This window comes from Pelobates fuscus, chromosome 5 (assembly GCF_036172605.1).
Source record: "Pelobates fuscus isolate aPelFus1 chromosome 5, aPelFus1.pri, whole genome shotgun sequence".
Classification (NCBI taxonomy): domain Eukaryota; kingdom Metazoa; phylum Chordata; class Amphibia; order Anura; family Pelobatidae; genus Pelobates; species Pelobates fuscus.
The window spans coordinates 358063571-358089232 of record NC_086321.1 but is presented as its reverse complement, the minus strand read 5'-3'; the positions used below and the strand labels follow the sequence as shown (position 1 = coordinate 358089232).

Here is a 25662-nt window from a genome sequence, read left to right as displayed (position 1 = left end):
GTCTGTGTGTGTGGACTCAGCAGTCTGTGTGTGTGTGTATGGACTCAGCAGTGTGTGTGTGGACTCAGCAGTCTGTGTGTGTGTGTGTGTGTGGACTCAGCAGTCTGTGTGTGTCTGTGTGTGTGTGTTTATGGACTTGGCAGTCTGTGTGTGTGTGTATGGACTTGGCAGTCTGTATGTGTGTGTATGGACTCAGCAGTCTGTGTGTGTGTATGGACTCAGCAGTCTGTGTGTGTGTATGGACTCAGCAGTGTGTGTGTGTGTGTATGGACTCAGCAGTGTGTGTGTGTATGTATGGACTCAGCAGTCTGTATGTGTGTATGGACTCAGCAGTCTGTGTGTGTGTGTGTGTGTGTGTGTGTGTGTGTATGGTCAGCAGTCTGTCTCTCTGTGTGTAAGGACTCAGCAGTCTGTGTGTGTGTGTGTGTGTGTGTGTATGGACTCAGCAGTGTGTCTGTGTGTGTGGACTCAGCAGTCTGTGTGTGTGTGTATGGACTCAGCAGTGTGTGTGTGGACTCAGCAGTCTGTGTGTGTGTGTGTGTACTCAGCAGTCTGTGTGTGTGTGTGGACTCAGCAGTCTGTGTGTGTGTATGGACTCAGCAGTCTGTGTGTGTGTATGGACTCAGCAGTGTGTGTATGGACTCAGCAGTGTGTGTGTATGTATGGACTCAGCAGTCTGTATGTGTGTATGGACTCAGCAGTCTGTGTGTGTGTTTGGACTCAGCAGTCTGTGTGTATGGACTCAGCAGTCTGTGTGTATGGACTCAGCAGTCTGTGTGTATGGACTCAGCAGTCTGTGTGTGTGTATGGACTCAGCAGTCTGTGTGTGTGTGTGTGTATGGACTGTATCAAGGGAAATGTTTTTTTTTTTAATAATCCTTGGTGGAAAATAATGAATTCTCCACCAGGGATTATAAAAAACAACACATTGTGTCAGGGGCGGGGCTTAACATGCAGCAGGCGCGGGGTCAAACTGCGGTGAGGGCAGGGTTAAATGTGCCCCCCTACTTTTGTCCCTGGCCCACCATGTGCCCCCCCTAAAAATGAATCCTAGAGACGCCACTGGGCGTCACTCACATTCCGATGAGGAAGAGAGGAGCATTGGGGACTGATTTGCATGTGCATCCAAATCCTTTCCTGTGAGTTGCATTTAGTCAAATGACCAAGTATTACATGGTCGATGTAAAGAAATTTCCTCCAGTAGATATCTGGAAGGCAGCCATTAGAGGTGCGTTTAACCCTGCAAACGTACAGTGTCACGAACGCACCCTACTCCAAGAGTGTACGTGACGTAGTTGTGGTGGTGAAAGGGTTAAATTTCACTATTTGTCTGCACTAGACCGGAAATACTCACAAAATCCCCCTTAACACCACCCACACTTAAACATAACAATATAACTATTACTATTTTAGTGCTGCCACCACCAAGAGAATTTATAAATGGGGTGTTTTGGTGCCCCAGGTCAATCAATAATAAAAACCCACCAAATACAACTTAGCCCAATATTTAAGGAATTGCAAAAATACTAACTAGTCTCTTCAGGTAACGTGATTCTTAACCAGACAAAGGCAGAACTAAATAAATTAATGTTTATTATGAGCAAAAACTAGTCACAGTGCATACAAAAATATATGATAAACAAATTATTTACACCAACAACAGATAAAAACAAAAAGGATAAAATAACAGAAGTCCTAATTACTCACTTAAAGGGACACTATAGTCACCTGACTATAGTCACCTGACATACAGCAGTCTGTATGTGTGTATGGACTCAGCAGTCTGTGTGTGTGTATGGACTCAGCAGTCTGTGTGTGTGTGTGTGTATGGACTGTATCAAGGGAAATGTTTTTTTTTTTTAATAATCCTTGGTGGAAAATAATGAATTCTCCACCAGGGATTATAAAAAACAACACATTGTGTCAGGGGCGGGGCTTAACATGCAGCAGGCGCGGGGTCAAACTGCGGTGAGGGCAGGGTTAAATGTGCCCCCCTACTTTTGTCCCTGGCCCACCATGTGCCCCCCCTAAAAATGAATCCTAGAGACGCCACTGGGCGTCACTCACATTCCGATGAGGAAGAGAGGAGCATTGGGGACTGATTTGCATGTGCATCCAAATCCTTTCCTGTGAGTTGCATTTAGTCAAATGACCAAGTATTACATGGTCGATGTAAAGAAAGTTCCTCCAGTAGATATCTGGAAGGCAGCCATTAGAGGTGCGTTTAACCCTGCAAACGTACAGTGTCACGAACGCACCCTACTCCAAGAGTGTACGTGACGTAGTTGTGGTGGTGAAAGGGTTAAATTTCACTATTTGTCTGCACTAGACCGGAAATACTCACAAAATCCCCCTTAACACCACCCACACTTAAACATAACAATATAACTATTACTATTTTAGTGCTGCCACCACCAAGAGAATTTATAAATGGGGTGTTTTGGTGCCCCAGGTCAATCAATAATAAAAACCCACCAAATACAACTTAGCCCAATATTTAAGGAATTGCAAAAATACTAACTAGTCTCTTCAGGTAACGTGATTCTTAACCAGACAAAGGCAGAACTAAATAAATTAATGTTTATTATGAGCAAAAACTAGTCACAGTGCATACAAAAATATATGATAAACAAATTATTTACACCAACAACAGATAAAAACAAAAAGGATAAAATAACAGAAGTCCTAATTACTCACTTAAAGGGACACTATAGTCACCTGAACAACTTTAGCTTAATGAAGCAGTTTTGGTGTATAAAACATGCCCCTGCAGCCTCACTGCTCAATCCTCTGCCATTTAGGAGTTAAATCCCTTTGTTTATGAACCCTAGTCACACCTTCCTGCATGTGACTTGCACAGCCTTCCGTAAACACTTCCTGTAAAAAGATTTCTTTATTGCAAGTTCTGTTTAATTAAGATGTTCTTATCCCCTGCTATGTTAATAGCTTGCTAGACCCTGCAAGAGACTCCTGTATGTGATTAAAGTTCAATTTAGAGATTGAGATACAATTATTTAAGGTAAATGACATCTGTTTGAAAGTGAAACCAGTTTTGTTTTTTTCATGCAGGCTCTGTCAATCATAGCCAGGGGAGGTGTGGCTAGGGCTGCATAAACAGAAACAAAATTATTTAACTCCTAAATGACAGTGAATTGAGCAGTGAAATTGCAGGGAATGATCTATACACTAAAACTGCTTTATTTAGCTAAAGTAATTTAGGTGACTATAGTGTTCCTTTAAGTTTTCAAAGTAAAACTTCTGCCCAGATGGTATCTGACAAGGAAGGATGATGGTGACTCACTCAATATGAGATCTTGGCCCCAAGCAAGTACACCTTACCCCTCCAAATAATTGGATATATATACCCTGTGGATTATCAAGTCTTGCCTAGGGGTGGAGTTAAGGCATACCTATAGAAATAATAAGTGACCACCTCCTTTGTTCCAGAACATGGTCAATCCAAATGGAAACATCTGGCTCTATCTTCTCTTATGTACCCGCCACAGAAATAATAATTGCATCTACAAATTTATTATTTTCCCATCCCATAGACACGTTGCATGCCCCAACCGCGATCCAATAGGGCTGACATCACAATTCCTGCCATACAATTTAAGTTGTGCAACTCATGTTTAGGCTTAAAGGACCACTATAGGCACAAAGATGAATCAATGACGTGGTCTGGGTGCCAGGTCCATCTAGGATTAACCCTGCCTGCTGTAAACATAGCAGTTTCAGAGAAACTGGAAACTGCTATGTTTACTTTCGGGTTAATCCAGCCCCTAGTGGCTGTCTCACTCACAGCCGCTAAAGGCGCTTCCGCGCTTCCAACTGTGATTTTCACAGTGAGAAGACGCCAGCGTCCATAGGAAAGCTCTTACATTCAGCCGATGACGTCGGAAGGAGGAGGAGAGTCCCCAGCGCCGAAGGAGCCCAGCGCTGGAGAAAGGTGAGTGTTTAACCCCCTTTCTCACCTTCACCTCACCTTCCCCTGGAGGGCACCCTCAGGGCACGAGTTTGTTTTCCTTGCACTATAGTGGTCCTTTAATTAAAAGATTGGGCTTGGTCCCATTCCAAATATAATAAAAATGAGGCTTAATTATTAAGCTGTGGGTAAGTATTAATGTATCTTTTGGAACACTAGGGCCTTCATAAAACCATTACCATATCAAAGGATTGAACTATCAATTGAGAATTTCAGGCCATATGGTCAAAGTCAGTTAGTTTACATTGAAACTAGACATACAGGTGGCTCAAGTGTAAAATGTCTCACCTTGCAGGGCGTTTGATAGATCAAAAGGGCAATCCTTTTCACACCTTACAGAAACCCCTTTTGATCAAAAGAGCAATTTCTCTCTGCCATTTGTCCTCTACCCATGGGTCAAATTATTGATGCACTACACCAGTTATATTAAATAGCAATATTCCATGGTGTAATAATAAATTATGCACCTTTGCCGTGACATACAGTGCTTTACATTGCAGGATTAAAATGACAAGGTCATTGCACCCAGACAACTTAATTGAGATGAAGTGGCCTTCGTGACTTTAGTGTAAAAGAAATGCTATAACTTTAAAAATAAACAGAGTAGCATACTTCTCAACTGTCCCTATTTGTATGTCTAACCCTGCTATCAAAAACATTGCTGTTTAGTAGATATGACAATGTTATGATTGCAGGGTTGACACACACTGCGGCACAGTGAAGTGTTTAGTTCGTGCACTAGCCTCTGAATACTTCCCAATGGGGAGGCATTTGATTTACTGAGATTATCAAATTTAATAATCTCAGACTAGGAGACAGAGCGACAGGATGGAGAGAGGTGGAGCGGTGATGGAGAAAAAAAATAAGTTAAATGTTCTACTTACTTTATTTAGGTGAGTCCCAATAATCTAACTACCTACTAGGACACTATGGCATTGAGGAATTCATGCTTTATTGCTAATGCTATAGTGTTCCTTTAAGGGGACACTCTAGGAACCAGAACAACTATAGCTTAATGTAGATGTTCTGGGGCAAAGAACACATCCTTGCATTCTTGGCAGTGTAGACCAAGTCCAATCGAACAACTACTAAAGGGTCATTCTGGTTTCAGTCCTGCAAAGACGCTGAATGCTCCACATTGAGCTCTTTGAGATACAATAACTCAATTATTTTATTATATTTGTATTCCTAACACTAGAGTGTTCAGCTAGACCAGCCTTGTATGAATCATATTTCCTTTTCTCTCTTTAAAATATATGATTATAAAATTAGAATTTAGGAACACTCTGAGTACCACTGAGGTTCTCAGAGTTTGCCCTCCCCTTAAGGTATGCTAACAATATGGAAACTGCTCTGGATCATCAAGCGCAACCCTGTGTACAATGTAGCACCTTTTTAAAGATAGCTTTTCAAATCACAGCATGGGTTCTACTCCAAAAGGGCCAATCACTGGAACACCAACTATGAACCGTACTGTGTCCCAGACTGACACAAGATGCCGGCAAACACACACACGTAAACCCCAAAATCTCTACTTATACCATTTGCATGTTTGTTCTAAGAACCATACACTCAGCTATTTCTCAAAAAGAACCATAGACTTAAGAAAGTAAAATAAATGTTTTAATTCACACAAACAAGGGGACATACACCCCATTATTTCATTATTGTGTTTTTATTAGACTTTCCGGTGGAGGAATTGCTTATTCATAGTGGGATAGCTAGTAAAAAAAAAGTTGAAGTTTCTGTCCTTAAGAAGTTCCATGCACGCCCGTCCGTAGCGTGCGCAAAAGTGCTCTGAAAGTAGAATGCAAAGAACTTATCAGTTCTCGACGAGCTTCCTTTGAAAATTGCGGCCATTCTTTAAGTCATTGTTTAACATTTTTTGTGTAGCATAAAATAAACAAATACAATGACAAATTACTCTGGGAATCCAATTCTGTAGCTTCTAGGGATTTCCAGCACGACTGATTAACTCTGCCCCAAAAGTGTAAACTGCATAACTGTATGGTGTTTAGAGAATTTACTGTAAAACAAAATATCTAAAAAAAATATTAAAACAATCAGTAAAATAAGTGATCTATGTATTGTTTGCTTATTTAAACTCAACACATAAGGACGGCGGTAAATAATGCCGTAGGGGTATGATAAAATGGAGCAATACAATGACGTCATTACACGGCCGCCGGAGATGTTGCCGTAATGATGAAACCGGAAGTGACGACTTCCGATAATAATGAAAACCGGAAGTGACGAACTGGAGGCAGCCGCGTATCGCGGCCATTTTGTGAAGGTCAATATGGACACTTTGAGAATGTGGAGTGACAGAGGACATCTTGGGGGAGGCGGGAATACATGGCCCGAGACCGGAAGTATTCCTTATATGGGAAAGAGGGAGGGATTGGTTTGTACATACCTGTAATAACTTTTTAATTGTTTGCCTTATAAAAATAAGAACATTTTCAGTTGTAACTTGTATACTGTACCTGAGGATATTGGGTTGAAACGCGTTGTGCTTTTTATTGTGTATCAATACATTTATTACATCCGTACCTGGCTACCTGGTTCCTGATATTCCTGACTGAGGACTGCAAACACCTCCTGGGGGACCTAGCCCTGATATATGTACATCTGATCGATGCACTTTGCCTGTATAGTTTAGAGCAAACTTATAAATGCTCAAAAAATTGTGAGTTTTTCCAAGCTTCTCAATTTAATATTTCGTGTTTAGCATACTACCCTATGTTGGTGTTCTATATTTACAGAACCTAGGGACGTTCTACAAAAATCTTCGGAGCTATATTCAACTTGCGCAATCACCTTCTCTTCATTTAGTTTATTTGTATATGTAAGTGTATTTAGTGACTGTACACTAAGGTGTTTTTGCTGCATGCTGCACTATTAGCACATTTGTTAATTAGCGCCACCCCTTTTTATTTCTATTTTTTTTATATAATGATTTGTGAAGGATTGTCTCGTATGACAAAACAGTTTACATTTTTGGATGTCTCCCATTCGTAGAAATAATTCTGTCTTATGGAATAAAACACTTTTTTCATCATGCATATACAACCTGATAAACAGCCTAATTTGTGTTAAAAAATATATATATTTACCTCCGTTTTAAGGATTTTAAAATAAACGACATTAAACTATATTAAAAATACATTGAGCTGTAAATTATATTGAAATGTTGTGAATCACCGGTAAATGGAAAGGTCATATCTTTATAATTGAAAATAAAACATAGATTTACCCCTCTTTCTATTGTCATTGGACATCTGCCATGATGTCACCTGTACAACATGAGACCATTCCGCTGATTCATAATTTTTGGACATTGGCATATGATTAACAGGCAATCATGCAATGCCCCAACAGCATTGGCAAGGCAGTTAACTGGACAAAGCATAATATTCGCAAGGCATTCGGGTATACTGCACAATTTTTTTCAATGTAGTGTAGGGTACAGGCTAAGCAGAACATGTCTAGATTAACGATTGAGAGAGAGAGAGAGATACAAAGCTATGCAAGGTCATAGACATGTTGATAAACGTATTAAAGTAGGTTATGAAACATGCTTATATTACTGAGATGTAGTATTCAAAAACCAAACTAACCAGGTGCAGCACTGGTGAGTGGGTCAGCACCATGTTGTGGACAGGGATAACCCCCACCGGTCCAGAGGGGGGGAGGTAGGAGCAGGATGAGTCCATTCTGATGCCTCTCCACCTCCCCCCCCCCAACCGCATGTAGGCCGCAACCCCGTCCTGTCATGGAGCCTTGAGCCGCCAGCGATATTACCGCAGGTGTGCAGTCACAGGGGTCCTCGAGAGTGCATAGCTTGTGTGAGGTGAGTTTGAGACAGCGTTTGGCTATTTAACCGAGTAAATTAGTGTTTCATCCCTGAAGCATCCCCGAAGCAAAATGAAAGCATTATTATTATTAGTTGTTATTGATACATAGAATTTTATAATTGTTAGCAGAGGACAATATTTCAATACAGACCGCTATTTGAAAAGTATATTTGAACAAACCCTTGTGCTTCTTTCTTTATTCAGATTAAGGCCCTTTCAACTCAACAAAGGAGCTGTCTAAGAATTTGTTGAAGCATTTATTTTCCCAAAGGTGATGGAGGAGCCCATTAAAGACATCATGGGGACCTCTAAGGGGTCGGAACCCATAATGATGGAGAAGAAAAACAATGATTATGTAATTAAAGCTGTTCCAAGGATCAATGAAACTCAGCTGACGGCTGCAACTGGTGGAGTAGAGCTCTCGTGTTATAGATGCACCATCCCTTTTGGTGTGGTTATTCTTATAGCTGGAGTGGTGGCTACCGCCGTGGCGTACAGTTTTAATTCCCATGGATCCATCATCTCTGTGTTCGGATTGGTCATTCTGTTTTCTGGACTCCTTTTGGTATGCTTGAGCGCTGTGTGCTGGAAAGTTAGGCAACGGAAAAAGAGAGCGAAACGGCGAGAGAGCCAGACAGCGTTGGTGGCGAACCAGAGGAATATACATGTTTAAGGACAACAGAACAAAACAAACAGTGACGCTCTGAATAATCTGGACCAGCTGATGGAGTTGGAAAGGAAAAGGTCCAGTGGTTTGGAAAAGTTTGGATGGATCAAAGACAGTGAAGATGCTTCATACTTCAAGCCACTCTCCAGTGAGAAGCAGCGATTGGTGAAATGCGTTGGTGTACCAGTGCAAATTGTGACCTATAAATCTCTTTATCAGTATAGTTGAATAAATTGCCTAAATCATATGTACTGTTGTAAATGTAGAGCATGGGTGGCCAGCAGATAACTCCTACAGCTGTGGAACTACGACTGCCATGATCCTGAGACAGCTAACGGGTGCCTGATCGTCATAGGAGTTTCAGACCTGTAGGTTACCTCCGATGTAGAGCATGGGATTTGTTCTGTATTACAGTGATAGCAGAATTACAAGCAAACATTAGTTCATGAGAATCTGTTTTTAATATTGATTACTTTGTGTATGCTTTGCGTTATCACAACGCAGTCTGGTGTCCGAATTTCCCTCTCAGTAAAGGAATAGATCATTTGAATATCAAATAGCAGAAGTAAAACATTTTTTTTTTTTTTTGGTGGCATAATGTACAATATGTTTTATGTTTCAGATTGCTTCCATGTAGGCTAGAAATATGGGTAAAATGGATTCTGGCCCCTTTGAGATAATACTTTCACATATAAATCTCAGTAATTCCCTCTAGAAGCAGATGTTCCATTTGTTTCTGATTTGATGGGGTTGTACAGCCTGTAATGATGGGAGTTGTGGTTTAAACAGCTGGAGTGCTGGGGATTGTGGAACCCTAATGCTTAAACACATCCACACGCTAAAGGTTGGCTAAGCATTATGGGAACGGATTATAGCATCTACCAAGTTGTAACAATAGTAGTGTAGGCATAGTCTAAAACTAGATCAATCATGGTATTCGGAAAAGGCAGAAAACATCGGTTTGAACCCTACAGTCAATAACAATGACAACACAGCACAAAACAACCAAAGGTTTAGAACCTGTGTGTCAATAACTAGACTGGTTGAGTAGGATCTTGAAAGCACATTAGTCACACTGACACAATGGGCAAGTGACTAGACCAGTGTAGACATCAAGCCTTGGCATCAGCGGCAAGAAACTTGACCAGTGTGGCCACCAAACCATGGCACCAAGGTTCTATGAACTTGAATCTTGTGGCCACTAAGCCATAGCGCTAAGGATCTAGATGTGAAGTGTGGCCACTAGTACTTAGCACCAGTGGCAAGCAACTAACACAGTGTGGCCGCTAAGCCATTGCAGCAAAGCCAAGGAATTTAACCAGTGTGGCCACCAAACCAGTGTGGCACTCAGTGTACTTACATTATTTTACCCCCCAAAACTGTCCTTTATAGACTGTTAATATCCTACGGTTTCAATATATAAAAAAAAAAAAGATATAAATTGCAATACGTTAGACACTATCTAATTAACTTAAACACATTATAAAAAAAACACTCTTTTAATGGGACAGGAAAGCCTCACAAAAAAATGTAAAGCTGTGTAAGTGATATTGTTGTTCTGGAATTCTCTAATGAACCTTGTTAAAACAAAACAAACAAAAAAAAACTTAGACATTGGGTGTCAAACCTGTCCGTTATTTACCAGAGACAACTATTTAACTGCAGAATTTCCATGGGACATGACAAGCGATGCCCCAAGGGTGTATAGTATTTTTTGCCCGTTCAGAGAGCCATCATTTAATTAATCAACATTCCTGGAAACATTAGGATTTTTCTCCAGCGGAATGTTCCTCCACTCCTATGGATACAATAAGGAGTTGGCTTTAAACAAAGATAATAGTAAATAGACAGAATAATCGAAATATTCAGAAATAGATAGTATGCCCTAGATGTCTGGGTCAAAAAACGGACAGCAAAACATATTAATCTCTAATGTAATAGGAGCCACCTGATTAATGAATTGATTTCATACTGACAACATAATAATTATACAATTATAATATTTCATTATATTAATGTCATACAATGCCAAAATCATTCCGCAAGCCTTCTGTGTGGCATCTATGTATTTTGGGAAACATGACCCACGTGGAAATACTACTTTGACAGATCGAAAGCTTAACCCCTTAAGGACACAACTTCTGGAATAAAAGGGAATCATGCCGGAATATTTCTGTCATGTGTCCTTAAGGGGTTAAAGAGAAAATGAAAACAATGGAACAGTTACTTACTAACCTAAGAATGGTTTGGGTTTCACCAGTGAATTTCAAATTTGGGAATTTTTTTTTTTTTTTTTTTTTTAAATCCGGTTCCTGATAAATTCCTGACAATTTATGGTTTAGAGAATAACCCTGAGGGTCAAACTTAGTCTCTTTATATTTCATGCATTCTGTGGAACTGTGTGTTCACACATTAACAAATGCAGTAGAAAACCAACACCATGAGAATATGAAGCTCCTTAGTGTTCTTAAATTTTCTGTATTTTTACACAAAGTTTAATGCTTTTTTTTTTTTTTTTTACAAGTATTTTAAATGCACCCAGCTAGTTGTTTTGTGGCTAGTTTATGATATTATTTACTGTTCCTATAATCTAATACAAATGATGCGCTAATTCAACTAAATGATGGATCCCTGCTAACGGGTTTCATTCTGTAAATTAGAGGGGGTAATCGATTGCCTTCCCTAATAGACATTGGATGGATTTGTAAAAGAACCCTCACTGTGAGATGTAGCATTAGAAATTCCCAATTGAAAACTAACAGCGCAAGAATTAATCTACAGTTATACGTTCTCAACCTTCCTTTGAGTTTAGCGCAGTGATGACTTACCCATCGGCTTGCAAAGAACCATGGCAAATGCATTTCACAAACCTATAGAGTGCTAAGGTAAGCCACAACTGATTTAGCCTTACCATTAGCTGTAAGTACTCTATATTTACAGCAAATGACATTGGTGGTACTTGTAGTTTTAAAAAAATAATAATAATTCTTATTCATGTTGTTATAATTATTGTTTATTTAGAACGCTATTTGTAATTATATTTGTCAATAATGAGCACTGCAAGGTGTGATTTGTATCTCGAACTGTCATCTTTTTGTAAAAATTAACATCAAATCTAGCACTTTCTGGTCTGTTTTTGTATAAAATATACATTTTATTAAAAAAAAAAAAAACATATATCAGTGCTGCTAAAATGTGTAAATGACTGTTTTTTGATGAGGAATAATAAAAACGGCAAATTGCATTTAATTCTAATTTGACCTTAATGCATCAGGGGATTTTTTTATTTATCTAGAAAAAGTTTTATTTAAAAAGAATATGCAGAAATGTTTTATTTTTAAAGGGAATCCATATGGTCAATGTTTTTAATGCATTATATTGTTAATTAACTAAAAATGCAGTTCATAGAAAATAAAATAAAAAGTTATTTATCAAAGCTATTGGTTTGCACTAAGCTCTGTTCACTGCTTAGTGAGCTGGGCTTTTGCAGCAATTGATACAACTGCGTAATACTCAATCCAAGTTGTGGATCTCAAGTTATGCACGCAGCATATGCATTTGGTATGTACAGCTTGGATGAAAATATAAACATTTAGATAGTGTGTGTCATAGGAACTGTTGGGAACTTGGGTGAGCGTGCTGCTCAGCTAGTGTGTGTTATAGGAGGTGTGGGGAGCTGCAGTGAATGTGCTGCTCAGGTAGTGTGGGTTATAGGAGGTGTGGGGAGCTGCAGTGAGAGCGCTGCTCAGGTAGTGTGTGTTATAGGAGGTGTGGGGAGCTGCAGTGAGCGTGCTGCTCGGGTAGTGTGTGTTATAGGAGGTGTGGGGAGCTGCAGTGAGCGTGTTGCTCGGGTAGTGTGTGTTATAGGAGGTGTGGGGAGCTGCAGTGAGTGTGCTGCTCAGGTAGTGTGGGTTATAAGAGGTGTGGGGAGTTGCAGTGAGCGTGCTGCTCAGCTAGTGTGTGTTATAGCAGGTGTGGGGAACTGCAGTGAGTGCTGCTCAGCTAGTGTGTGTTATATGAGGTGTGGGGAGCTGCAGTGAGTGTGCTGCTCAGGTAGTGTGTGTTATAGGAGGTGTGGGGAGCGGGAGTGTGCATGCTGCTCAGGTAGTGTGGATTATAGGAGGTGTGGGGAGCTGGAGCGAGTGTGCTGCTCAGGTAGTGTGGGCTATGAGGTGTGGGGAGCTGGAGTTAGAGCACTGCTCAGGTAGTGCGGGTTATAGGAGGTGTGGGGAGCGGGAGTGTGCATGCTGCTCAGGTAGTGTGGGTTATAGGAGGTGTGGGGAGCTGCAGTGAGTGTGCTGCTCAGGTAGTTTGGGTCATAAGAGGTGTGGAGAGCTGCAGTGAGAGCGCTGCTCAGGTAGTGTGGGTTATAGGAGGTGTGGAGAGCTGCAGTGAGTGTGCTGCTCTGGTAGTGCGTGTTATAAGAAGTGTGGGGAGCTGCAGTGAGTGTGCTGCTCAGGTAGTGTGGGTTATAAGAAGTGTGGGGAGCTGCAGTGAGTGTGCTGCTCAGGTAGTGTGGGTTATAGGAGGTGTGGGGAGCTGCAGTGAGGGTGCTGCTCAGGAAGTGTGTGGGTTATAGGAAGTGTGGGGAGCTGCAGTGAGTGTGCTGCTCAGGTAGTGTGGGTTATAGGAGGTGTGGGGAGCTGCAGTGAGCAATCTGCTCAGGTAGTGTGGGTTATAGGAGGTGTGGGGAGCTGCAGTGAGTGTACTGCTCAGGTAGTGCGTGTTATAAGAAGTGTGGGGAGCTGCAGTGAGTGTGCTGCTCAGGTAGTGTGGGTTATAAGAAGTGTGGGGAGCTGCAGTGAGTGTGATTGCTCAAGTAGTGTGGGTTATAGGAGGTGTGGGGAGCTGCAGTGAGCGTGCTGCTCAGGTAGTGTGGGTTTTAGGAGGTGTAGGGAGCTGCAGTGAGTGTGCTGCTCAGGTAGTGCATGTTATAAGAAGTGTGGGGAGCTGCAGTGAGTGTGCTGCTCAGGTAGTGTGGGTTATAGGAGGTGTGGGGAGCTGCAGTGAGTGTGCTGCTCAGGTAGTGTGGGTTATAGGAGGTGTGGGGAGCTGCAGTGAGTGTGCTGCTCAGGCAGTGTGGGTTATAGGAGGTGTGAGGAGCTGCAGTGAGTGTGCTGCTCAGGTAGTGTGTGTTATAGGAAGTGTGGAGAGCTGCAGTGAGTGTGCTGCTCAGGTAGTGTGGGGTATATGAGGTGTGGGGAGCTGCAGTGAGTGCGCTGCTCAGGTAGTGTGGGTTATAGGAGGTGTGGGGAGCTGCAGTGAGTATGCTGCTCAGGTAGTTTGTGTTATAGGAGGTGTGGGGAGCGGGAGTAAATGGCTGCTCGGGTAGTGTGTGTTATAGGGAAAGGATGAAGACAGATTTGATAAAATGGGGAAGGCGGTGGGCTGGTATAGCGCTTAAATATAGAAAGAAGAGACTTGAAATAAAAGGAAAATTTTGATTAAACAGGACCTTGAAAATAACGCGTTATAGAAATAAGGTTTAATATTAAAAATATTTCAAACACAATTTGAATTGAAAATAACTTTACTTAAAATTTCCTAATGGGATTTTTTTTTCTTATATCATTCTCATTGACACAGCAGATCACTGCGTCACTGCATGCCCAGTTCACAGCAAAAAGTCACAGAAAGAAAAAAATATTCTTAAAAGTTCAATTATGTATTGAATAACGCAATGTTAGAAATGAAGTCAGCCAATTGTTTACTGAACACATCAAATGAATAAAACAAGTCTTTATAACACAATATCATTAAAAACCACAAACAATAACCACAGAATTCCACAGCAGAAGATCAATAAATACACAAGTACACACAGGCAACATACATTGCATAAATATATCCCAAAGTTCTGTAATACGCACATTAGGATAATTTGTATTCAAAATCAATTCATGTGAATCAATTATGTGTATATGCACTTACATAGATACTTTTTGATGGATGATATGATTTTGTTTTTCTGGTTCTCAATGGCTTCTAAAACAGTACATCGTTTTCAGTCCTCACACGTTTTCACTACACATTACACCATTTTATCGAGGTTATATCCGAAACCGGCAATGGTGGAGAATTGACATGGGGATTGTAAATTGTTATGCAAAACCGCTGATCTGGAAACATAGCTTAATTGGAGAAATTCTCCACTTTGGGCACTTTGATCTAGAACCTGAAATTCCTTTGTGAAATGTCTACAATTCCGAGTTTAGTGAATGTTGTTAAATGAAGAGCATGGTTGCTGTTAATTTCATTGTTGGACATCTTTCTTCAGGCACCCAATAGAATTAAATTATTCTTTACTTAAAGGGTTACCGCGAGCACCATAACCACTTCAGTGATTTGAACTCCACCTCAGACAGCGTCACTAGCCAATTTGGAACAAGAGTTCAGGGTTGGCTAATGTCAATTCTGTGCATATTGGATGCTTGTCGTCAGCACGCACAGCATTGCCCTCTCTCTCTGCCGCCCAAGTCCTCCTCTCAGCCTGTCTTCCTTGAAATTCCAACCCCTGCGGTAGGTGGAAATTACATCACTGGACTGGGCAGCCAGGAGAACCTGGAACGGAACGCAGGTACGTTTTCTAAATTTGTTCTTTTTCCCTCCAGTTTTTAGGGGAAGGGGGGTGCATGTCAGTGATGATTACTCTGACCAAAAACAGTGTTTTAATAAAAAAATATTTTTTTGGTTAGAGTAGCTGTTTCATTTTCACCTTCCTCCTCTATACACTCTTATAATACTTTTTGCTCCATAGGCTGAATGCAATTGCAGAATGGACGGGGGGTGACAAGACTTTGAGGCCTTCCAAGTGAGCGACTTCCTGTGTGGGATTTTAAATAGAGCTAGGTATACATGTGAGGGGATGAAGGGGGATGGGGGCTGTATTTAAAGCCTCTGTTTGCTTTGCTACACTCCTGTTACCAATCACTATAATAAAATCTCTTGCATCAGAGGGACGTCGAGAACACATTTTGTCACATTCCCGGCTCGAGTTCGTCCATGACAGGAAGCTTTCCTGTTACTGGGAGAGCTTGTTGCGTCACTAACAACACCTGACACTCCTATCCTATGTCAATCACTTCGCTAAGGTCATTAATAATATTAGGGTGTTCTCTTACAACATAACGCCTGTACGTGAGCGACCGTTAACCCTTTCAGGTATTCTCAACACTCTGCTAAGGGTTTGCAGGAACAGCCATACCATGATAGACAATGGAAAGAGGAATCCCTGCTTCAGCCTGACCGGTGTAGCAATCAGAGATTGCGTTTGGGCTCATTAAGGGGTTTATGGTAATTTGGGGGTGTTGCAGCAGCTGAATAAGGGTGACTAAGTAGAGAGAGTTTTCACTTGGATGTGAGTTTAACCTCTTCACATTCAATCCTTTTTTTTTTTTTTTTTAACCCGTTTACCCAAGAACTAGTTAAGATGGCTGTATGAAAGGAATGCTAAGTAATCTAGCTCACGATTAGGATAATAGTAGCGTTCTATAACGCATTTCCTTTCTTCGTTAAGCTACCAATACCCAGAATGTATTGGGAGACAAAAGGAGACAAGTACGGGCGATTTTGGCAACTATCATTTCATCCAATCAATAATAGAGCTGGGTTATCTTGATGTAAATATGAACAGTAAAGTCAAATTCATCCATTCAAAGTCACAGTGTGAGCTCCAATTAATTAGCTTCACATTTCTCTGTACTCGACACGCATGCTACTGTCAGCAAAATTATCTTCTGGTAATATTGTCCCTGCAATACTTAAATATAGCTTACTTGGTCGCGTATATGTGTGATATAAGAGAGGTTCAGGTACACATTTAAGAATACTTACACTCACAAAATAACACTCAAACGCATAATACCTCCCCTGCACAGCGTATACCTCCCCTGCACACAGTATACCTCCCCTGCACACAGTATACATCCCGTGCACACAGTATACCTCCCCTGCACACAGTATACATCCCCGTGCACACAGTATACCTCCCCTGCACACAGTATACATCCCGTGCACACAGAATATCTCACAAACACAAGCAGAATACCCAACCCTCACTCAGAATACCTCCTTAGCACACTTTATACTTTGTCCACAAATGGAATACTTCCCAACAGAAATAATACAACCCCCTTGCACATTCTTGGTGCAAATTAGTTTTTGGATATTCAAGGTAAGCCTAAAAATAAACAGTTTGACAGAGGACAACAATGACCTGTAGTGTTGATGGTGCTTAGAGTGCCCATTTAGAATTCCTAAATATTACCTTATTTATGAAACTTCTAATGCAGGGGTGCCCAAAAGTTGATTGCCTTGGGCAATTAGGTAGACGGAGATGTGGCCACTTCAAATTTTGAACGCAGAATAACTACTGTCCTAGCTCGTGGCCTCCGCACTGTCTGTTAATAGCTAATGTGAGAGCTGGATTTTTGGTCTAGGAAGCCCAAAAGAAAAACAGTAAATTGAGAATCACAAATTAAAATAATTAAATACGGCACATACAAAGATAATGCACATTGTGTAACTACATAACCATCTGAGAACAAAATTCCTGGTCTGGCTAATGTCAAATCTGTGCATTTTGGGCATCTGTTGTCAGCATACTGACGACAGACAACCAATGGCATCTCGTCTTTATCACCTGTACCGGCCAAGTCCTCCCTGCAGCCTGTCCTCCTAAACATTACTTCCCCTGAAACATCCCTTCCCCTGCACAGAAGGAGGAGGGATTCTGACATCATCGGAATTGCCAATCTCAGCCAATCCAATGCTTTTTTATTGGAAAGCATTGTGATTGGCTGAGATCACTACTTCTGAAGATGTCAGCAGCGTAGGCAGGTCAGGGGCAGAGCCAGCAGCAGCAGGCTGGAATAAAGGTAATATTTTACTATATTCAGTCCGGTAAGGGGGGAGCTAGATGGTGTAATTTTTAACATGTATTCCTGACCTTATAGTGTTCTTTTAAAAATTTACAACTTTATTTTTGATGCTATGTGTTACATTGTAATGCTGGTAACATAAGGAAAAGGTTACTTTCTGATGACTCTTTAGAGGGACAATATGGTCATCAGAACAGCTTCAGCTAATTGAATTTGTTGTGGTGAGTAGAATCTTTCCCTTAAGGCTTTTTGCAGAGAACACTGTCTTTTCAGAGAAAATGCAGTTTACATTACAGCCTACAGATGCCTGCACTGGCCACTCCTCAGATGGCTACTAGATATGATTCCTAGGGCAGTGCTGCACACTGTGCAGTACTGCCATTCAGTGTCTCCACCCTCTGCATGCAGACACTGAACTTTCCTCTTAGAGATGCACTGATTCAATTCATCTTTATGAGGTGGTGCTGATTGGCCAGGGTTGTGTTTGATTTGTGCTGGCTCTGCCCCTGTTCTGCCTTCCTGACGGTCTCAGCCAATCCTATGGGGAAGCATTGTGATTGGATTAGGCTACCACTTCTGATGATGTCAACCGACAGCAGGCTGTTCAGGGGTAGAAGCAGCAGCTGCAGTCTTGAATACGAGTAACATTTTACTATATTTAGGGGGCAAGGGAGGCCATTGGGGGTAGATGGTGGTTTTAACACTATAGGGTCCTGATCCTATAGTGTTCATTTAACCCCTTAAGGACACATGACCCTTGACATGACCCTTGCAGGGTCTAGCAAGCTATTAACATAGCAGGGGATAAGAAAATCTTAATTAAACAGAACTTGCAATAAAGAAAGCCTAAATAGGGCTCTCTTTACAGGAAGTGTTTATGGAAGGCTGTGCAAGTCATATGCAGGGAGGTGACCAAAACTGCTTCATTAAGCTAAAGTTGTTCAGGTGACTATAGTGTCCCTTTAATTTATTAGAACAGCTTTGCCTGGTTATTAGAAGATCCCCCACTTTCATTCATTATTAATGAATCGTAAATATCAGCAATCTTGTGAAACAGAATTCTCTATGCCTAGAATGTCTAGATCTAATTAACTATTTGTGCACCCCATGCCCAGGATTCACTATAAAAGCCTTGTCAGCAAGTGGAACTGACAGACTCGATATACATTGATATATACATCGCTTTCTGCTCTCTGGTTCACTGATATAAAAAGTGCTGTTGTATTGGATTGCACGTTGCAGCGGAAAAGTCTAATGATGCATTTGAGTTGGGAATGTCTTCCTGCTGATGTAAAAAGGGCACCCAGAGCGCAGAGTGGCCCTTTTGAGTTTGCAAAGCACTCGGTGGGAGTTTTTAGGAATTTCACAATAGTCTGTTTCTCCCTTCCTGAGGCTTTGCCAGCATGATTCCCAGCTATTGTGATTAATAAGGAACCAGCACTTAAGCAAAACCAATTATTCTGTACGGGGAATGTGTGTGCTGTAAAAACAAAGGCTAAACAAAGAAATAATGCTCGCAGACAGAGAGGGAGCTGTGCAGAGCAGATTGCAGATCCCCCGGCTTTGTAGAACGCATGGTTAGGGAATAAAATATGTAAAGCCAAATGGTCCTTGTTTCCTGTTACGTATATTAATCAACAAAGTTATTTGATCATTTTTGTTATTAAAAGCAGCTTCACATAATTTAACTGAGAGCTTAATTTTTTGTTTTTCATTTTTATATTTTTTTTGCGCCAGAAAAGGGGGCAAATTCCTTTCCAGAGTGTCCCTTTAATAATGGAAAGCATTCTTGTTGTATCGTTGATAGCAACTAGCTACCAAACTGTGGCCTGATCCTGTACTTGTAAATATGACACAATACACAATGTCCCCAAACGTTGCGTTCTACACTGATGCCACAATCTTAACAAGCACATGCCACAAAGGTCATACATATATTCCTGTTAACATTAGGCAAGAGAGAAGCCCGAAAGTCTCAGTGCATAAGCAGAGTACTAGTAAAAAGTCTGAGAATACTTATACCTTTAACTTGGCCTTTAAACTGGCCATACCAGTTTAACACAATCTAATGACTTGCCTAGCCAAGTCTAGTTTAATCTGTTGAATTTCTTAACCTAGTCTAGCACTATCTGATGACCTGGCAATCCCAGCCTATTGACATGTCCAGACTATTCTAACATAATTTAAAAACCGGTTCAGCCAAGTCTCATTCAATCTACCGATCAGGCCATACATGTCTAACTCAATCCAATGATCTTCCCAGTCTATCTCAATCTAACAACCTGCTCAATCCAGTCTACCTCATGACCTGCAAAATCCAGTCTGATGCCATGTTATGAGCTGGCTGGCCCAGGACAACTCAATCTACTGATCAGGCCATCCATGTCTAACTCAATCTAAACACCTGACCATACGAGTCCAACTAAATCCAATGATCTTCACAGTCTATCTCAATCTAACGACCTGCTCAACCCAGTCCAAATCTTGACCTGCCAAACCCATTCTAACACCATATAATGAGCTGACTGGCCCAGGCCAACTCAACCTACTGATCAGGCCATCCCAGTCCAACACAATCTAACAACCTGACACGCACAGTATTGCTCAATTGAATGACCTGGCTGGTCCAGTCCAAACTAATTTAATGAACCAACCCTTTTAACTCAATAATATGATCTGATAGAACAGCTTATAAAAGATAATGCTATTACCCCAGTGCATACGTTATATATATATATTTATTATTTTTTCTGAATATTATATTAATAGTATGTACTAGTTAGTTTCTGCCCCTTGTATCCAAAAGTCTTTTACTTTTATGCTCCAGTAATATAGGTGTGCATGATATCATCACGGCTACTTTGCATGTTTATTCAGATTTTTGGAATTCTGACAATGGCTAGGTCCTGTTTACGTAACCTATTCCTGCATTTAGAGGTCTGCTTAGCCTATATTATTTTAACCAGATCGTGATTCAAAGCTCAAGTAAACTACACTTAGTTAAATAGTTAGAGACAATTTAAAAAACATTTTTTAATGACTGAGTTAGCCAGTTCTTCTCATGGCTTTACATGGTCAGAGCATTTCTGAAGTCCTCTTTTATGGCCTCACAATGCGTGTTTTTCTATTCTTCTAATGAAGTGCTTTTGCTAGGGACATATCTCGTATGTCCACAGAAGCTAAACACTAACCTGGTACGAATGAACAGGAGCCCAAAGTCCGGACTGCCCCGCCAAATCGGGGACTGGTTGAGTTTATGACACTGGTAGAGCATGCCATGGTCTCTGTAAAGATCAAAGTTCTATTGCCAACAAATTAATAATAATATGTGAAATGCCAAGCAGGCAACAAGATCACACTATTTTGACTGGTTCTTTTAAAATTTTACTTCCCAGCTGGATATCATTTTATACAGCAAAAGTATTTATTTTCCACCCGGAAATCTTAAGTGTTTTCAAATAAAATTCAAATTATCAGCTTTCAGATCTTCTGTTAAGGAAGCAGAGTTATACAAAGAACACATTGTATTCTAGGCTGTGGAAGTCTGATTTAACATGTCAATCCTGTCCATCTAGTGCTGTAGGGCATGCAAGATAGTCACTAGTCCCCGGTTGGAGTCTCTCACAGTTAGGGAATTGTTGAGGAAATTGCCTTTAAAACATTCAGCGGACCGAACGTCATGGGAAATGTGGTCCACAGTAGCTGGAGTGCCAAAGGTTAGCCATCACTGGACGGTACCTTGCCAGTGTTAAGGGCCCTAACTAGTGAAAGCAGCGAGTCATTTTCCTGGAAAATTAATTCATGACATTATTTCCTTGTGAAACCTCATCCACCTGTCAAGCTTAGGATTTGGGAAAATGCCAAGACTTTCAGGAAATAATAGGCAGCAGGATACTGCTGTATGTCAATAGCCCTGACCCTCCCATTCCTGAACATAAATACATTGAAAGGCTTTAAGTCGTCACGGCCCATCGCTTTATAAACCTTCAGACATGGATGGGTGTGATCCAGAGCGTTGCTGCAACATTGAGCCAGAACAATTGGAGAAACAGCGATACATCGGAAGCAGTCCTTCGACTGATCACTGAAACCTGTTATGCAGCTGTTACAAAGCTGGTTTAACCTCAGCGCAAAGGATCAGCGCCTGGCAGGTGATTGTTTTCAAACAGAACATGTAAGATAACAAACCAAGTCTATGTGGAATTTATACAATGCTTGACAGAACTAATGTTCCAAGGTACGGTTTCAAAAAGCTTTTTAGGTACTATTAAAAACATATTATTAAAGGGTTACTTTAATTTTTATAACGACTACCGCCTGCTGTAGTGGCTATGATGTGACGAGTACCTTGGCCCCATTTCCTGGTAGTGGGGCAAACTGGTTTGTCCTCTTATCTAAGTCCCCCCAGGTTCCTGGGTCACCTGTGAAGAAGGTTTACAACATCTGGCTTCTACAAGGCTGTAGATGCTGATCCTGCCACTCATACATTGTCCGAGAGCGTCAGCTGACCGCTCTCATCCATTGAATGAGCATCAGTGCATAGAAATATGTCCAGAATTGATATTAGGCAGCACGGAACTCTAATTCCAGGCTGGCTAATGACACCCCAATGTAAGGTCTGTATGTGTATCGTTTTAAAGTGAAAAGTTGCACACGTAGACTCCAGACACCATGATCACTTCAAATCACTGTGGTTATGGTGCTTGGAGTAACCCTTTAAAGAACTTCACCATTGGTTACTTCTCCATGGGAGTTATTTACTAAGCCTTGAACCGGTTAAAAAAAAATAAAAGTAACTGCAAATATTTGGATAAAGCTGCCGAAAAGGGGAATAAAAACCTTCAACTTGTTTATTTTGGCCCAACATTTGCAATTCTTTTACCAGTATAATTTTATCCCACTTCCTTTATATTGTAAGCTCTTTTGAACAGGGCCCTCACTACCCCGTGTTAATGGAAATTAAACGTATGTTTTTAATTTCCTTGTATGTCTCATCCACCCATTTTTGCAGCTCTACAAAATAAATCACGTTCGTGATTTTAAATGCAACGTCTAATAATAAATCAATACAATTCCTGATGCATCAACTTTTAAACAAACTCATGTGTGTTCACAACATCTGTTCACAATCTGTGAACATTTAAAGTGCCTCTGTCAGCAAAAATCTCCTGTGCACTAACTTATATCGCTAAACACAAACCTTGGCTTGTTTATTTTATGGGGGTTTTCTTAGAGCAAAAGAATAACATTTTGAATAGCTACAGCATAGATCAGGCTTCCCCTAACTCCAGCCCTCCAGATGTTGCTGAACTACAACTCCCATGATTCTATGAATTAAATAGGCTGAGAATCATGGGAGTTTTAGTTCAGCAACATCTGGAGGGCCAGAGTTTGGGGAAGCCTGGCATAGATTCCCAACAAGAACACCGGGGGTTTATTTACTTAACATCGATTTGTATTGAATTGAAAACCAAACTGCAAAATGTTTTATCAAAATAGTGGATTTACTAAAATGTTCCACATTCAGCTACAGTCACGGTTGTGCTATTTCAGCCTAAACGTTTTGGCTTATTATATATATATATATATATATATTGCAGTTTCGTTTATATTAAATTCACTAAATTAGGTGTTTTTTTTTAATGAATGAAGCCCTTTATCAGGATTGCATAATATATTTATTAATTAAGACCTTAGTATAAATGTGATCCACATGTATTTTGAGGTTCAATTACAAACATCATTATCTTTTTTTAGAAAGAAAAGGCAGATTTTTTTTACACTGGCATTTATTTATTTGTAATGGTATCACATCAGATAGCTCCAGCATAAATATACCATGGCAAAATACTCTGTATACCTTATCCCGAATGATCTCATGTATTGACATTTGAAAGTGTTTCTGTTTTTCTCCTACTTTACTGTGTTGATTCCCTTTATGTATTTAAATGTTTCTATCATATCAGCCCTATCTCGTCTTTCCTCTAAGCTATACATGTTAAGATCCTTTAACCTTTCCTGGTAAGTTTTATCCTGTAATCCATTTTGGAAGGGAGATATGAAAAACTGCTCTCCACTTTTGGTGTGGAAATGCAAACACTGAGGAATGGCGTGAAAGAAACGTTGTCAAACAGTGACCATAGACAATGTTTTATGTTAGCTTATCACTGGCTATAAAGTGAGGTTTGGAGAGCGTGAGAAAATGTAGATGTGAACTTTATTGTAAGATATATAAAATCCAGCTGCTAAACCAATCTTTAATAACACCGCAGTGTCTATATTCTGGTAAAGATGAAGCCATATCATAGTGATGTGGAACCAAAGCGTCCTATTAATTTTCATCTCCACGAAAGACACCATGCTAGTTCCTCCTTGAAGCATTTTGAAATTGGATTCCCACCACATCCCAAGCAATTGGACTTGAAATGTTCCACTTCCAACATCCTTGTTTGCACTAACAGATGCACTCATTGTTTGCAGAAGTTCCAAAGCCACTGACAAACTAAATAAACAGAAATAGTCCAACATGCTTCCATTTGATGAAATCGGTCTTGTATTAAAGTGCCTCAAAGATACAGCAGCAATATTTCATCCAAATTCAGTTTTGGTCTGGTTTTCAACATTGGTCTTTTATCTTTGAGTTCATGGACAGCTTTCTCCAGAGGAGGAGTGTTGGACTGTAGACTTGGAGATTCATTTAATTCCATACTGCAATTCGTCTAAATTTGGGCTGATCAGGTGATCGGTCGAATTGCTGAACTCAGAGCCAAAATGTAGCTGAATCAGGAACCAACTTAAATGTGCAATGGTCAACGGTTCCTTTTGATTTGTGATTTATATATCTATTTATCATATGTTTAATACATAAATGTGTAAATATAGATTGTTCTTTACCGCTCATCCTGTTTTTCCTTGTATTGGTTACTTTGTCTTACTTGATCTGGAACCAAATGTTGGAAAAATGCTCCTATCAGTACACTTATGGCCCATTTGCCCGCTCTTTTGGTTTGTCTGATTTGTTTTTTTCTAAAAAAAAAATTCTTTACTGGAATTCTGCAGGCTGAACCGACTTATGGCTGCAATTCAGCGGTCCCGAAATTTTTTTATTTTTCACAAAAAAAGTTTTAGGTTGCTGAAAATCTTTATGTGTGAAGAGTGTGTACTATTATTTTAATTTTTAAAAAAGTCCAGATTACAATAGCTAGTCATACTTTTATAACATGACCTGGTTACACCTCCAAGTCAGTCGATCAGACAACAGGTCCGGTCACTGCTTTGTTTAAATAGCTCCGTGGAACTGAACTCAACAGGCAGCAACTACCCAGAGCACCTGCCTTGTAATAACTTCTCCTTGAGCTTCATTGGTAAGTCTGTGATTGGACAGACACAAAAAATGTGGGTGTGGTTAGAAGGGGAGGGCTTACAGAGGCTGCTCCTACTCCTCCTAATTGCAGATGGGGTTCTAACTTTGTTGCAAGTTTTTACAGACTGACTAACAGTTATATCTGCTCACAAAGATACCAGCCACTTGCAGATTAGCCATTCGCTGGTAAAGCACAGATACACATTGTTTAATTTGTCAACACAGCAACTACACCTTTCTGATATAATAAGGGAGGCTCACCCTGTAAAGAGCCACTACTCACTAACAGTTGTGTCAGGCACTTTATCAAGTAATGACTGGCTGATACGAAGCAGCTGCAACATTGAAAACTAGCCCAATACCAGGAGGCGTTTCTCTCCTTGAGCGCAGTTGTCGTTTATAGTGATCTTGTACGATTTTTTTTTTTTGCATTTACATAAAATGGAATAAACAATAAACATGGAAACTGAGCCCAATATACAGTGGAGAGTACATTGATATTTTTCTTGTATGATCCGGCGAATAATAAAACAAGCTGATTTGAAAAGACAAGCCGTTGTTGTTGCTCTTTTTGTTCCCAATGATGAAAATCTGTTTGGACATTTTTATACATCACTTTCAAGCATACAAGCAAATTTCCTAATTTAGTAAAATGTTAGCTATTTATTGTATTTGGATATTTTGCCCATAATTGTACAAAACTATTGTCAGTTTACCAGAAATTAAAGTTGCGTGAATACCAGAAAGCATTAGAATAGGCTCCATTGTTGATATATTTTGGCTGGTGTATAATACCTTTAAACATTTCATGAATATGTTGGACTGGGGCTCTATATCTCGAATGCCCTCTGTGGGGTTTATTCACCAAACAATGAGTTGTGGTTTAACGTCCACACCTTGTGTGTGGTCTG

The 25662-nt window shown here is 40.4% G+C and overlaps 1 protein-coding gene across 2 annotated transcripts in view; it reads left to right on the top strand.

Moving 5' to 3' along the window:
• Nucleotides 1-10623, top strand: part of TMEM100 (transmembrane protein 100) — a 39933-nt gene extending 29310 nt beyond the window's left edge. For both annotated transcript variants that reach the window (XM_063456006.1, XM_063456007.1), the window contains exon 3: nt 8047-10623. In XM_063456006.1, coding sequence (XP_063312076.1) covers nt 8117-8515 — 399 coding nt within the window. In that variant the 5' untranslated portion in view covers nt 8047-8116 and the 3' untranslated portion in view covers nt 8516-10623. The remainder of the gene's footprint in view (nt 1-8046) is intronic.
• The last annotated feature ends 15039 nt before the right edge of the window (nt 10624-25662 follow it).